Here is a 15,138-nt window from a genome sequence, read left to right as displayed (position 1 = left end):
TTCTTTTTGGTGGCGGAAAATGTCCGATGGCTTAGAGCGCCATCAAGTGCTGGTGGCTCGCTCCTTTCACGTGATAGATGATTAAAAAGTAGTTGGCATGTTACAAGTTACTTCGAGGACTTCCTGCTAATGTGGACGATTGGGCTAGTTGGTTTTTCAAGCCGAAGATTCAAAGCACGGGGACTGACTAAGGAATGACGAAAAACGTCATTCGTAGCTTTTGTATCCGACTGACTTGAAAATTTCCAAGCTGTAGCTACTGCTTTTGTGCGGACGATTTTCAACGTTCATGCGCAGCATCATTCTTTACCCCGGCTAAGTCGGCCTCCACTTCTTTGATGGTGCGCTTTGCCAGGTTCCTCGATATGTTCCGTCTCTCGGCGAGTGGTTGGACCAGCTTAAGGAATGACGAGTACCCAGGAAGAAGAAAAAACACCAACAGACGCTGTTAATTAGTCTGGCAAACAATGATAATCATGCTTTTATTGTTGGTTTCTTTTTTATTTTTTTAACGTTACCATGGGCCACTCAGAGGATTAAAAGCGCGATGTACAGACGAAGATTGCGATCCAAGCGGCAAAGTATGCGTTAGCATTAGTACTCTGCCGGATGGTCGAGCAGCCGCTGCTGCTGACGGTTTGACACCGTGCGAGCGAGTGGCGTGCTACAGTGCATTCAACATCCTATGACAAGCCGTACTACCGGTCAGCTCTCACGTTCCAATCGAGCAACCAGTGTGACGCACCACACCGCCTTTCTTGTCGCCTTCCCTTTTTCGCTTTCCTCCTCCCCAGTAGCGGATAGAGGGATTTCCTTTTTTTTTTTCGCATCGGCTCCTGCCAGTCGAGGCTTCGCACACCGACGCCAACGCCGGACACTTTCTGCCACAATGGGTGCTATAATGCTAACGCACTAAAAAGTTGAAGTGCTCAGCTAACCGAAGTGGCACAAAGCGAAATGCAAAGCAGCACACTGCACAGGGACGCAGCCATTTAACATCATTCCTTAACATTTAGTAGCAATGAGGGGTATCCATTAATCGCTTGCAAAAAACGCGGAGTTACATAGCAGTTGCTTTGTATACAAAAAAAATTTCCGGCTTATTGAGGAGTTCATTTTCAAAACAAGGCACCGTTAGAGCTACAAAGTAAAGGGAGCGCACAATGCAGCCCCAGATGGTAGCAGTGGGCAAATTTCTAGAGGTTCTGCTTCTTGTTCGATAGTGTTCTGGGAAGGAAAGAGAAAAGATCTTTCATTTAAAAACAGAGAAATGGTCACCGTTTAAATCCCCTTACTTGCAACTATGCCTGGGAAAGGAGTTCGGTTAGAGAAAGGCGCAATAAAAAATGAGATGGCAGAGATCAGTGCATAGAGAATGCGCTTGAAAGCACTGCACGAAGGGATTTGTCTGTCTAGAATATCGATGCCATCTAAGTAATCAAATAAAATGTCCATAGCGCCTCTCTGCTGCCAATGGCAGGCTGATAGCCCTAATTCACAGTCGAGTGTTAGACCCGAACTTACATTGGCGAGCGCTGTTCTGAAGGCCAACTGTTCTCGAGCGAAACAAGCCAGTTCTTCATCTGTCGAGTTCGGCGTGAATATCAACACAATAGACTTAAGGTCATCGATACTTTCAGCCATCGTATCATTGCTTTCGTTCGACTCTGGCTTCTTGGCGTCGTCGTCTCTTAGCGCCGTAGACTGTTCAAGCTGCAAAAACGAATAAGCAACATCGCCGTTCAGCCCACTCGATACAATCAGCATAGTTACGCGGTTTATTACTTGTGCGCCGAAGAGGAATCAGAGCGACGGTTTCCGTTTGTCAGACTCGGGCTTAGGGAGGTACCATGTAATTCCGTGGATGGCATAGCGTTTCCATCAGTGCTTTGGACATTAAGAAGATAGCTTGCTCGGATCTGCCCCACCTGTGTTCGCGAAGCTGATCTTTTGGACAAAAGGTAGATCTCCGATTCTTTATCTGAGTGTGCTGGGTGGAGCTGGCGAGTGGGTGCGCCGCGTACATCACGTGACGTCGCCTGAGCTCTTTCCGATCATCAGTGGCTGATTACGGCAGGATTGGCTTAATAGTCTGAGGATGGTTTGCCATGACAACGCGAAGTGCCTTTTACGCTCTGGGGAAGTCGTTCCTTTTAGCATTCGCCGCTCGAGCGATGCAGCTGCACGAGAACTTCGATATTCGTGTTTGGCTTTTAAAGTGGTGACACGCCTTTTTTAAAGCGAAAACAATTATTGGCTTATGAGTGGCGTCACCGGAAGCTGTAGACAGGTGCTGTGAACGGAAGTTGTGGCAAGAGCGTGACCGCACAAACTGAATAAAAATAATGAAGTCTAGTGAATGCACAGATGTTTCAGAAACGTCTCTTCGAGATATGTACTGTCTTACATGAATAATTCATCATCATCATCAGCCTGACTACACCCAGTGCAGGGCAAAGGCCTCTCCCATGTCTTTCAAACTGACCCTGTCTTTTGTCAGCTGCGCCCACCCTATCCCTGCAAACTTCTTAATCTCATCCGCCCACATAACTTTCTGCCGATCCCTGCTACGCTTGCCTTCTCTTGGAACCTACTCCGTTACCCTTAATGAACAGCGGTTATCTTGCCTTCGCATTACATGCGCTGCCCAAGCCCATTTCTTCCTCTTCATTTCGATTAGGATGTGACTAAGGCGGGCGAAAAAATTGAACTTTTGTGGCTGCTGTTCAGGAAAGCAAGCTGCCGGGCTAGTTGGTGATGAATGTTGTTTACTAGGAAGCGCAAAAAATGGACGAGAGACGGAGTAGGGGACACAAAAACACGTTCACGAGCACTGGCACTCATGACTGCGCTACGATGGCAAATCATGGAGTACCGTTGTCTTACATTCTATCGGTACTCTTGCAAATTTACGCATTGTCACTGTGCTGCCCTTCTAATAATTCTTTTTTGCTTTGTACAGCCTACCCCCCCCTCCCCCCTGTAAGGCCACTGTGGCGCTGTGGGTAAATAAATAAATAAATGACGAAACCAGCCAGGTTGATTTTAATGAACTGCTGGCCGAATTACTATTTGCGCGCCAAAAGAAATGATGATACAGTACATCCTGGAGATCTCTCAGCTGCTAGCACATTTCTGTTGAACCTCGTTTCCCTGCCTGCCGCATCGTTCTTTATGGATTATTAGCGTGGTATTCCAGGAAAATGAGCAGTCGCGACTCTAACAAGGTTTTCATTTGGAGCGCCAGCAGTATGCGCGATTAGTACGAAAAACAAAAACAAACAAAAATTGCTCGTAGCAGCATGGTTAACAATGAAAGACTGAATAGTGTACGGGATCTAGAACCTTCCGCGTGTGCCTATACTGCAGCGGCTCTCATATTTCATATGCTTCAATGCGCCCGAAATTCGTTACATTGTTCTTCGCACTGTGTAGTGGTAAAGATGCAGTGTTACCTGAACTCTCTTTGACTTTGCCTCTGAGAGGTCCTTAACGACTACGAATGAGAGAATCAACGACAAGCCTCCGGTCATGTTAAGGACTTCAACAGAGTTCTTGAATGGGTGCCTTGTTGCATTTCCGATGAGGGGCCACAGGCCCAGCCCAGACTTAGCCAGAAGCTTTTTAATTATCTTGAGTCCTTTATCCTTGCTGGTGTGAGTCGCTAAAAAAAAAAGAAATATCGTATGGTCAGCGTAAGGTTCGAAGATAATGTGTTTGTTCGCAAACGAGAGAATGTTATTTGAGCTTTTTGCGTGTATTTTCTGCTTGTGTAGCTCACGCTGAGCAGCTACGTTTGCACTACCGCATATATACTGCTTGTTGGCATAGCTCCTCAATATTTGTTTTACTTCTCAGATTTTTACCACTTACTTTACCATTTTTTTAATACAGAGATAATTCAAAGTGAATCCTCCAGGTCTTTCTTCTGCAGTGCGCCGAAGTTGACGGATGGTGATGATTACGTCGTGAGGTGATGTTAGGGTGGTGTTTAGGGCTAGTATATAGAGGATGAAGAAAAGATCGGGGAAAACTAGGGGATGGGCAAAGCAGTATAGAACCCAACTTTTTTATTGCGTGTATTTTTCTTCATAATGGTGCCTAATACAAGTAAATCGCCGCGTGGTATTCGCCTGTGACCGCCGAAAAGAATTTCTTGGAAATTTGTATGTCTTCACTGGTGCTGTTCTGCTTCAGGTTTCGGCAGCTGACCTATGTCTGCGACGTCAAACTTCAGTGTTGTCAGGGTAGGCTTGAAAAAAACTGCGATATTATGCTGCTTCTTCACTTTAATAAACCGCAACGCTTAGCCAGCCTGTCTCAAGAGCCGGAACGACAACCAATGAAGAAGCAACGACTCAATGAAAGCTTTTTCGATGTTTAACGTAACTTACACTGAACTTTGAGATCACAGGAATCGTCCGGGTGTGGAAATTTACAGCAAAAAGCATGCATAAAAAATTTAGTCTTAAATTATTTGCTCAGCATTGATGAATGCCGCGTGGTAATCTATGTATACTAATCTATTACGCATCATTACATAAAGAAATCATGCAACGAGCACTGGTGTGTGCAGTGATTTAAGTTTCTTTGCTACCCGAAAATCGGTGTGGTTAAAAAATGTTATAAACATACGTATACTTACACGAACTTTTGCAAGTGCGGTAAGCGATGCCTAATTTTTCTGTCAAGCTTCGAGCACGCGTCGTGTTTTTTATAGCTTCTAGCAAACCTGCACCCAAAAGAAAAGAAAGTATTTTTAGTCGAAATCTTTTCCTCGTAATTATACCTTTAGAAAGACAGCCATTCATGTGGCCATCAGTAAATTTAATTCAGAATGAATGATATTCCACCCATTTTAAAAAAAGATATAAATGAGATCACTGTGAAATGCAGGAGGAATACTGGCGGTGAACGAGATTCTTCCCTTCCTTCCATCACATCTCGTTCTCATCTTTCCCAGAATAAAGCAGGACGCTTTGGGACGCCCAGGGAGTCCCATGTCTAGACATTGTTCTGGATCAGCACTGCCGCTTTATGATATATGCAGGCAACCCAGTGAATGTAATAAAACCACATGAACAATTTTACAAGCAGAACCAAAACAAATGCCAAATGCACAAGTGGAACCCACAGGGAGGACACATCAATATTTTCAAAGCCGCTTTGACGCCAACAATTATTAAACTTTGCTCGATAAACGTACCCAATACAACGTGAAAGGCTCGCAGCTATTGAAAAAAGAGTACTGTGTAGAATTGCAGCGCTGAATATTAATTTTGACGGATACAAGATTACAAGGAAGGTGATGCCGTTAATTGTAGGTCATCATGCAGCTTCAGCAGGTAAATAATATAAGATCTGTATGAAGGGGAAGACTCCCTGCAGACCCACCTTTAAGGTCCTTCTCGACTTCGTCAGTCACAATTTCCAAATTTCCCAAGCTGTCTGAGCCTTCTGGAATGGGATGCGCATCAGTCCACCTCTTGCACACGTATTCGTAAAAGTCCTCGCATGGGTCCGCGGATTGGTTGATTGAAGCCAAAATAAGCTTGGCTGAAATAATGCGAGCAGAAAAAAAAGTTGTTGTATAATGCGAAGCTAAAAGACATCATATGCCGCGGCAAATGTGTATTACACCCAGTATTATTTATTTATAATGGCAGTTGGGATTACACTACTGCTTAACATATTTAACATGACCACGTACAATGGCTTATGAGGTTAGTGTAAGCCATTCTCTGCCGCCTTTTCGACCTCTGGCACCGCACACTGATGCATTCACAAACTAGTGGTACTGTAGTTAACTATTCAATGACAGAATATTATCGTATAAAGGGGGCAGGAATTTACCGAACGTTTTTGTGCACCTGATGTCGCAATCTACCGCGGTATACAACGTGATTCCTTGCGCACCGCGCGGGCTTTCGACGCGCTACGGTGCCTACGACTCTGGCGCCATCTCTGAGAGAGCGGCGGCATTCTGTGCGCGCACGTGTTTGTTTGCTTATGCACGAGGTGCGGGGAAGATCATCCGCCCACACCACCCGATGAGGAACCTACGTGCAAGGCGAACTGCATCGTCTGCGAAGGAACCCACGAAATAGCGCGCAGTGCAAATTCCGCTAAGCGCAGAAAACACAAAAACCTACGGGAAGCCAAACCACGACGAAAAAGAATGGGGGGAAGGAGAGCGTCAGTCGAGACCCCGGGAAAAGACCTACGCCACCAGCGGCAGAGATACCTCCTTCCCGCCGCTAGGAAGCAGGACCAAAAGCCGAACGCGAAGCGCCCGCTCTAACCGACTACACCAGGAAAACAGTCAAGCCACCATTCAAAAAATGGCGGTGGTTTCGCTCTGGTTAAACCTGAAGTGACGCGATAGCTATACCTGGCCGAGTGGAACTCTCTGAGTCGAACTGCAAAGTCAGTCTTTCACCGCTTCGTTTCGCTGGGAGTTCCTTCTTCATCTTCGTCCCACTTGACATGGCCCATGCGTACAGCTGTTGCAGCTCGGTTTCGCCGGCGCGCCGCGCCGCCGGCAGCAGCAGCTCCTCCGCACCACGTGGCTGGTCACGTGGCCAACCACGTGACGAACCACGTGATCAGCCACGGCGCCGCGCCGCCGCCAGCTGCTCCGCACCACGTGACCAACCAGCGTGGCGGCGCCGCCACGCTGAAGGCTCGAAATGCTACCGTAATGTAACTATCGCTACAAAAAAGTTAGCGAAATTACAAACATGGGGAGTGGTACGAGGACTCAAAACGCGCTACGAAGGGGGTGGAGCAGGAGGCGGACAAGCCGAAGCCGCACTCCCACGTGTTACATCTCTGGGCGGCGAATAAAGGTATCCTCAAGAGATGCCTTAAGCATAAGCACAACAAGCAATTAAAACTTAAAATTGCAAAAATTAGTCGCGAAATCAAGAAATACTCAGCCCAACAAAGCAGACAACAATGGAATAACACGTGCAATCTCATGAATGGCAGTTAGGAAGCAAGAACATCGGACATTTATTCCGACATCTTATCCACCGAACTAGTACTAAATCAGCCGCGCAGAAAAATTTGCTCCGCATAGCCCAAGCCTAACCAGGCAGCAATGACGAGCTTTTATAAGAACTGCAACGCACACACGTTAACATGAAGAAAAGCGCTTCCTATGTAGGGAATATTTGGGAGTGGATAATCCAGGCCTAGGCGAGGAAATCACAGAATAGGAGGTCCGACTTGTGCTAACTACCATCAAAAACGCCTCGGCGGCGGGAGAAGTCGGGATCACTAATAAGACCCTCCGTAAGCTGGATTATGTGTCAGTCACAGCCATTAAAAGTACTTCGATGCGTGCTGGAACAATCGTTCTATCACAGACTCCTGGAAGTACTCTAAGGTCATATTCATTCCTAAAGCGGGAAAAAAGTTAGGTCTTCAAAATCTTCGACCTATCGCTCTAACTTCCTACCTAGGTAAGGTCCTAGACCACGTAGTTCTCAACAGGCTCTATGCTTATGCCGAGATGGCAGAAGATGGCTGGTAAGCAAATTAGCTTCAGGCCCGGCCTCTGGACTCAGTACATACTCTGGATGATTCAAAAGGACGTATTCCCCAGAAAATAAGGAAGAAAGTACTGCATGCCATCCTTAGCTTAGACTTGTGCAAGGCTTATCGATAACTTATACCATGAATCGATTCTTGAGGGTCTCTCTGAGATGCACGTAGGGGCCAGGACATACAATTGCACCAGAAATTTCCTTACTAACATAACAGCTTCGGTTCGATTTAGGGAGCTACAAGGACTCAAATGGGCGCCAACGGCACGCCACAAAGAGCAGTCCTCTCCCCCTTACTCTTTAACGTAGCCTGGGATCTCTCCCGAAGCTGCTGGGCAAAATCCCACACGTCAAACACGCGCTGTATGCCGGTGATATTACCATCTGGACCAATACCAAGCGACAAGTAGTAGAGGCCCTATAGAAGGCTTCAGACACAGTCAGCTCATACGTCACCGGCATAGGGATAAAATGTTCCCCAACAAAGTCCAAAAAAATCAGATCATGCGCTGGATGCGATCACTGCAAAAACATTAATGCGAAGAAACTCTTAAACATCAAACTGGCAGGAAACGGTATCACCGAGGGGGACAGCCTTGAGATCCTTGATACCCGTGATAGCCGTAAGATCATTCCATACAGGTGGGGGAGGTCAAGATGCCCTCAAGGCCATTCGGGCCAATAGTAAACAAGTACTGGGACGGGTCAGAATAGTAGCTAATTAACGTAGGGGTAAGGAGTAAAATCTATGCCGAATAGTGCAAGCCTTCATGATCAGCCGCATTACATATTCTCCACCCTACTGCAACCTCAAGGCAAGAGACGTAGAATCTGTTCATGCGACCGTTCTAACGGACTATAAAGCAGTTCTAGGGCTTCCCAGATACACCAAAACTGAAAAGCTACTCGAACTAGGCATATACAACACACTGGAAAAGCTGATAAAGGCGCATAAAGAAGCACAAATATTAAGGCTCTCAGCCTCCGCTGCAGGCAGCATGGTACTATACAGGCTAGGGATAGAGCTGGCGTACTACTCTAGCTGCAGGGAGATGCTTCCGATCGCAATCAGACAGCACATCAAAATCCTACTTCTCCCCAAAAACATGACAGTGGAAAGGCATGCAGCTAGGAGAGCGAACCGTGCCCAAAGGACCAATACAGTAGCAACCCCGCAGCAGTCTATGTCGACGCGGCCAGAGCAAAGGAAGGCAAATACTTTACCACCATGGTGTGAATGAAAGAAGAGCAGCCCAGGTTCTTTGCCGTAGTGACAGTCACTTCAGCAACCGAGGCCGAAGAAGTAGCCATTGCGTCAGCTCTCAGGGACGACAACGTAGGCACAATAATAACCGACTGTAAGATTGCGATCCCTAATTACAACAAAGGCCTCATTTGCTCTACAGCCACAGCACTAATAAAAAACAGCTAAAGAGTAAGCCACGTAGAGATTATTTGGGCCCCTGAACACGAAGGAAATGCGAGATACGAGAAGGCGAGCCGGTATGCCCGAGCTCTAGCAAACCGGGAGGGATCGGGGAGTGTCTCGGAGTCCCACATCAAAGCAGCTTTCACTTTCCGGGAAATGACCAATCAACTACGTGAGGCGCGGAAACTTTACTCTGCACCTCACCCGGACCTTACTTGACAACAGGCCAGAAACCTACGAAGAGCCCAAACTGGGACAGCCATGAACCCCATCCTTGTCTAAATTACCAAACAACCCATCGACCCTACCTGCTTACAGTGCCGTAACACAGCAACAGAAGAACACATCCTATGACACTCTGAGGAAAGTCCACCTCCAAAAGACCTTATACCGGCTCTCTCCCGGGAGGCCTGGCTTAGGCCTCTGAGGGAGCCGGACAAGAACACGCAAGCCAAGCTTGTGGACTGGGTGGGCAAGATCGCCCTCCATTAGGGGGCCATTATTCGCACCCCATTGATCTTTTAGATCAGTAAAGGTTTTCCAATCCAAGATCCACGTGTTTGTTTTTATGTTCGGCGCCTGGTTACGCAAACGGCGACTTCGAGGGACGCCGTTCAACCCACGCATATTAGCTGCGCTCTAAACTTTTGCCATAATTTGGGACCGGCTGTGTTGTGTTTTGCTATTTGGATCTAGTTCTTTATAGTACAACTTAGCTAATAAAAAGCAAGCATTACAGATGAAGACATGGCAGTCCCCATTCCGTTTCGACCACGCTCTCTTGTCTCTAGAGAAACTATGACTCTGTCCTCGATAGCAGCGCTCGTTCGTGTTTCGGCCCTGCTCTGCCGCTGCTAGTAATTCAAGGTGATAGCGGGAAGAAAGCGCAACTACGACAGCGACAACTCGGGAGTATTTACTACCGGCTGTCTAAGAAAACAGCAAATTTTAAAGAAAAAAACGTACTCTTCTTTTACATCGCATATTATTAAAACCACTGGAGCTTTGCCAACTTAAACTGCGGCCTGGTGTGATTCAGAGATACTTGAGTAGCTTACCCTTGAAGTGCAGCTGGAGGTATTTTAAACATAGGAAGCAAGAACTTTATCGCGTATCACATTGGTCAAAGAAGAGAACAAACAGAAAAAAAGGTTAATATACAGAAGTGAAAGAGGGAGACCGGAAGGAAGAGTGGTGTACATTAACGGATTGGAGTAGGAGCCCGTAAAACTTTGATATATGGGGTGTTCAAAATAAGTATTCCCAGTTTTTACTCATAAACTATAGAAAACTTATTTTCTCCGGCATTTTTTTGCGCCCAGGTGGACCCAACGTGAGGGAACAATAGTGTAGGTAACGTCATAATTCAAATCAGTTACTAACTTCAGTCACTGCAGCGACAGTGCAAGCTTGTATTCAAAGCGAATATGGTCGCTTTCCAAGACTGCTCCATTCGGCAGAATCCGCCTAGCACGAGCGTATCGCAAAATACTTGCCTTCCATTTTCATGTAAATCTCCGTAATTCACTTGCACAGAGATGAGGAGCAGCGCCGATTTCCTCCCAAAGGGACGCAGGTTGTTGTACGGTGTTTTGCCTTCAACAGTTAAAACATATTTGCTGCTCTTTCACTTCCCGCAGTCGACATATTGCTTCCATAACTACGTTGAATGAGATGAAACTTTGAGGCGAATGTCTCGGAACAAGGGCGCGTTAGGAGAGTTCTTTTACACTGAGTTGTTTGGAAATGAGACCGCGTCTCAGTGCAAAACCTTGCTTCGAAAAAAGCTTCGTGTACATCTCATCGCTTATTTTAAAATAATGCTGAAAGTGTAATTAAAAGCTCGTATGTTTAGTTTGTATACTTTTCTTTCAGTTCTACAGCACTTATCAAAAGTATAGAATCCAAGGGTTCTGTTTATGGGTAATGCTTTGTGGCTCGTCACGCACTGCTAGGGTTCCAAATGTGTTGTAAGAGATGAATTGGCGACCTGACTCTCCCAAAGTGACGACTTCCACAAATGTTACAAGACCTTCATTACACAGCTTAGAAACAAGCACTTTGTTTCTATACTTTTGAAAAACGGCGAACTAGTCTTCTTACTACTGCCAAGTGGAAAATTGTAACGAAAGCAAGGGCTGCATGTCGCGACTGTCAAGGAGTTTAAAGATGAAAGGTGGAAAGTATAAAAGATAAAAAAAGCATCGAAATAGGAATATTACCCGTCGTATCAGCTCACTGGCTGTCGCGTTTGGCTGCTCAGTCCAGTTGAAGGCATCAACTTCAAGCCATGAGTGGTGGCGTTTCAATGGAGGCGAAATGCAAAGGCATCTGTGGGTTCTGCGATGTCATTATACCTTAAAAGGACCCCGGGTAGGATTAACCAGAGCCCTCTACTACGGCGTCATCCATAACCCATGTAGCTTTTGGACGTTAAACTCGCCACACCATACCAAAAGAAATATCAAAGCGCCTCATTTGAAAGGCATGCATTGTTCGCTAGCACCTTCTGCAATAATTTATCTGATAATGCTTACCTCTTTGCTGACAAACTTCACTGTTGCAAACAACACGCTTTACTTTATCTGAAAACGGCAAGAAGTGCATGTTGAATGCTGAATCAAGCGTATAATGTGCTCGTATACTAACTTCCACTATTTCGATGCTACAACAAATGGGCAGTTTGACATAATTTTTGACAAACAGTTTTTTTTATTAATCAATGCTGTTAACTAGACTCTTTGAGTTCGAAAAATTTGAATCTTCGCACAAGCGAAAGGTGCCTAGGTTCCTTCTGTGGCACTGGGACACCTCCAAAATTAAACACTAACTCTAACAAAAGCAATAATCACGGTTTGAAAACTGTAAAAACGCTTTTACAGCTCTAAAAGCACACGTCACTGCGGGATAAAGGAAAAAAAATACCAGGTTTACTCACGATTTCCCAGTAGTCGTTCATCTTGATATGTCGCCCAACAGATAGCGATCGCGAAGACGTAGAAAATGAATAGTTCAGGAAACTTCATCTGAAATCAGGAGATGTTGCTTTGCTAAAATAAAATTTTCGAAAGGAAACTGAGGTTACCCACTTCACTCAGGGACTCTTGCAAATGAAAAACACATGCACACACAAATAGCAGTGATTGACAACATGAACGCATGCCTTAACGGCACTCTGCTTTCACAAACAACTAAAAACGTGGCACATCAGCCAGATTAAACTACTGCGTTGTTTCTGATTGGGCTTTTCTTTGACTCCCTCACATAGATAATAAATAGCCTCGCTAGTACAAAAATGATTACTTTGATCTAAACTTGTGTCTCGGCCATGAAGCCGCGTTGCGTATTTCATGCTTAACGTAATGAATAATAGCATGCTCATGGCGTGCTTTTGAGAAGTAAGCAGGATAATGATTACTTTTATTATCATGGCAGATTTGTTCATGGGCAGATCAGGGTGCCTCATAGCCACCACATTAGTGCATATTCTTGCTGCTGCATGCGTGAAAAACAGTCGGCAGTGTGAAGAATTTAAGAATCAGTTTAACAAAGATAATTCAATGAATTCGTCGATGATTAGTAATGAAACGGTCAAAGAAGCATCAACGCTGCCCCAAAAAGTATGATAGCACCTGACAAGTACTCTTACGTCACAAAACATAAGCCAAAAATGTTTTACCTGAAGGCGTGCCCTACCAGATTCGAAACGTCAAACAACGGACCTCGTGCAGCATTCAGATGCAAGGCGCGGTCGGCGCACAGTAGTTTCGGCGTGTGCAGGAACGCAGCTAATTCGCAGATAGCTGCTTTCTCCGAAGACGGCTCTCGTGCGAGTTTTACCTTGGAATTCAATCGTAGGCACCTGTCTTAACTGAACGTGACTGGAGAGGATTTTCATCGTCTCCCGGCCGTGTAAAAGAGTGTAGGATGTCGGCAAAACGTGTCAGTCAAACGTAACTCAGCAGTGGCTGTCTCTTCACCATAGCCATCATTCACGCCCAGATGCAACTGTAGTCCTCAGTGTAGTGAGGTTCTTCCACTATAGTTGGTCCCAGGAGCTGTGGATGGACTAGAGTATACATAATAAGACAAAAGAGAGATATTTTAGCGCTCGTCTGTTCTGCATGTCACGTGCGAAGCTTATGCGAACACAGAATGTCTGGTTCATTGGAAATCATTTTTGGCTAGTTATAGAAAAAGTATCCCTATCTTTTTGTCTGCTGGAAGCATAAATGCAATGGCCGGAAAATCATTTCAACGCAAAAAGTGAATGGACTGCTATGCGTAGATAATAAATGGCCTCGCTAGTACAAAAATGATTACTTTGATATAAACTTGTGTCTCGGCCATAAAGCCGCGTTGTATTTTTTATGCTTAACGTAATGAATAATAGCATGCGCATGGCGCGCTTTAGAGAAGTAAGCAGGATGATTACTTTTAGTATCGTGACAGGTTTCTTTTTATATTCTCTACGCCTATCTCTCCAAAAATCTCAACTGAATGCACGCACACTTGTTAGACCTTTTTCAACACCGCCTAAATACTCTTTCATTACACAGCTTCTCCTTCTTTCGCAATCATTAGGTGGTTGACAACGCAGAAATTGTTCCTGAATGTAGTTCTTGGCTAAAAATTTTTTGATGTTCTCAAAAAACAAAAGCTGTTGTCGTACTGATTTTTTTATTTTACTCATTGCTTATTCTACTTTTTCATAGAACCGTTCGACCATCTCCTCATCACAAGTGAACGTAGATTCGTACGCCTGTACAGCCTTCAATTTTAGTTCTTATTGGGCGCAATCACTATAACCACCGAGGTGGCTCAGTGGTTAGGGCGCTCGGCTACTTGACCCGGAGTAAGCGGTTCGAACCCGACCGCGGCGGCCGCGTTTTGATGTGTGCTGTGCAATGTCACTGCACGTTAAAGATCCCCAGGTGGTCGAAATTTCTTTGGTGCCCTCCACTATGGCACCTCTTTTTTTCTTCTTTTCTTCTTTGAGTCCATCCTTTATCCCTTCCTTTACGGCGCGGTTCAGGTGTCTGCCGAGATGAGAGACAGACACTGCGCCATTTTTCCCCAAAAAACAATTTCAATTTCATTTCACCCTCCGTTAATGCTACATTACTGCTCTCTATTGCCAGCTATATCCTTACTGATGAATAATCCCACACCTGGTTCTAGTCTGTTACCTAAACCACGACAGAACAGGGCTGTAGGCTTGAGGATTGCGGTCCAGGAGGAAGGCAGCCTGACACTTGAGAAAAAGAAAAGAGACTAATGGTGCTTTATTACGAGAGAAGGTCTACACATTTGAGGGTTTCGAATACTCTCTTTTAGCACCATCACCGCATAGCAGCGACCACATATGTGGGCTCAAATAATGAGCCGATTACTAACTAAGAAGTGGAAGTGAAGCTATGAAATCACATTAAAATATTGTTCCCAAGTCGTCGCTGACATAACAACCAAATTCAAATATTCCCATGTTCACTTTTGATATGTTGTAGTAATCCATTCATTAGTGCGTTAAACTAACTTTTGAAGCCGCAATAAAGTGACGGAAATGCTCTCAGTTCAAAGGCAAAACCTACCAGTTAGATTTTGAATCATTTACAGAGCGAACGCAGCACTCAAGCAAACATCCTTACGGCTCCTATATTTGTCGATTTCAAATCACTTTTGCGCATTATTCCGGCTACAATGCGTAAGTGCGCCACGTTACGACATAAATATGGAGCAGGGCAATCAGCAGTTAATAATAAACTCCGCAGTAGCCGTACTCAAGTCGGCACCACTGGTCAAGCTTTTGTAAACCGTTTGCGTTGACGCTTTCTTTGCTGGAAATGTTAGATGAAAGGCGCAAACAAGATTTCAAAGTAAGTTCTTTTTCTTAATTTATTCAAGAAACCTCCAAAGGCGTTCTTTCAAAGGTATTGCATTAGGAAGTAGAGGGGGGGGGGGGGATATTGTAGATTGGAATATTGGGGAAAACCTCAAGGACTAAAAAAATTCTGCCCACAAGTTTCATAAAATCTCGGCTCACATTTCCACATTTTTTTATCTTGCAGTTAGTTTTCGGGGCATGGTAGCCACTAGAAACATGGGTGCTTTTACACTGATGTGGTGGCTAAACAAATATATTTTACCTAACTTTACAAC

The 15,138-nt window shown here is 45.1% G+C and overlaps 1 protein-coding gene across 3 annotated transcripts in view; it reads right to left on the bottom strand.

Moving 5' to 3' along the window:
• LOC144110021 (neprilysin-1-like) overlaps nt 1–12,794 on the bottom strand; it is a 41,776-nt gene extending 28,982 nt beyond the window's left edge. For 2 of the 3 annotated variants that reach the window (XM_077642823.1, XM_077642826.1), the window contains exons 1-8: nt 12,659–12,794; nt 11,918–12,005; nt 11,517–11,564; nt 5,395–5,556; nt 4,646–4,732; nt 3,456–3,664; nt 1,525–1,713; nt 311–397 (exon numbers count right to left, since the gene is read on the bottom strand). In XM_077642823.1, coding sequence (XP_077498949.1) covers nt 311–397; nt 1,525–1,713; nt 3,456–3,664; nt 4,646–4,732; nt 5,395–5,556; nt 11,517–11,564; nt 11,918–12,005 — 870 coding nt within the window. In that variant the 5' untranslated portion in view covers nt 12,659–12,794. The remainder of the gene's footprint in view (nt 1–310; nt 398–1,524; nt 1,714–3,455; nt 3,665–4,645; nt 4,733–5,394; nt 5,557–11,516; nt 11,565–11,917; nt 12,006–12,658) is intronic. The other variant, XM_077642824.1, reaches the window with a different exon arrangement.
• Nucleotides 12,795–15,138: the final 2,344 nt, after the last annotated feature.

Source organism: Amblyomma americanum, chromosome 11 (assembly GCF_052857255.1).
Source record: "Amblyomma americanum isolate KBUSLIRL-KWMA chromosome 11, ASM5285725v1, whole genome shotgun sequence".
In the NCBI taxonomy this organism is placed as follows: domain Eukaryota; kingdom Metazoa; phylum Arthropoda; class Arachnida; order Ixodida; family Ixodidae; genus Amblyomma; species Amblyomma americanum.
The sequence above is the reverse complement of the archived record's forward strand: the minus strand, read 5'-3'. Positions and strand labels throughout refer to the sequence as shown.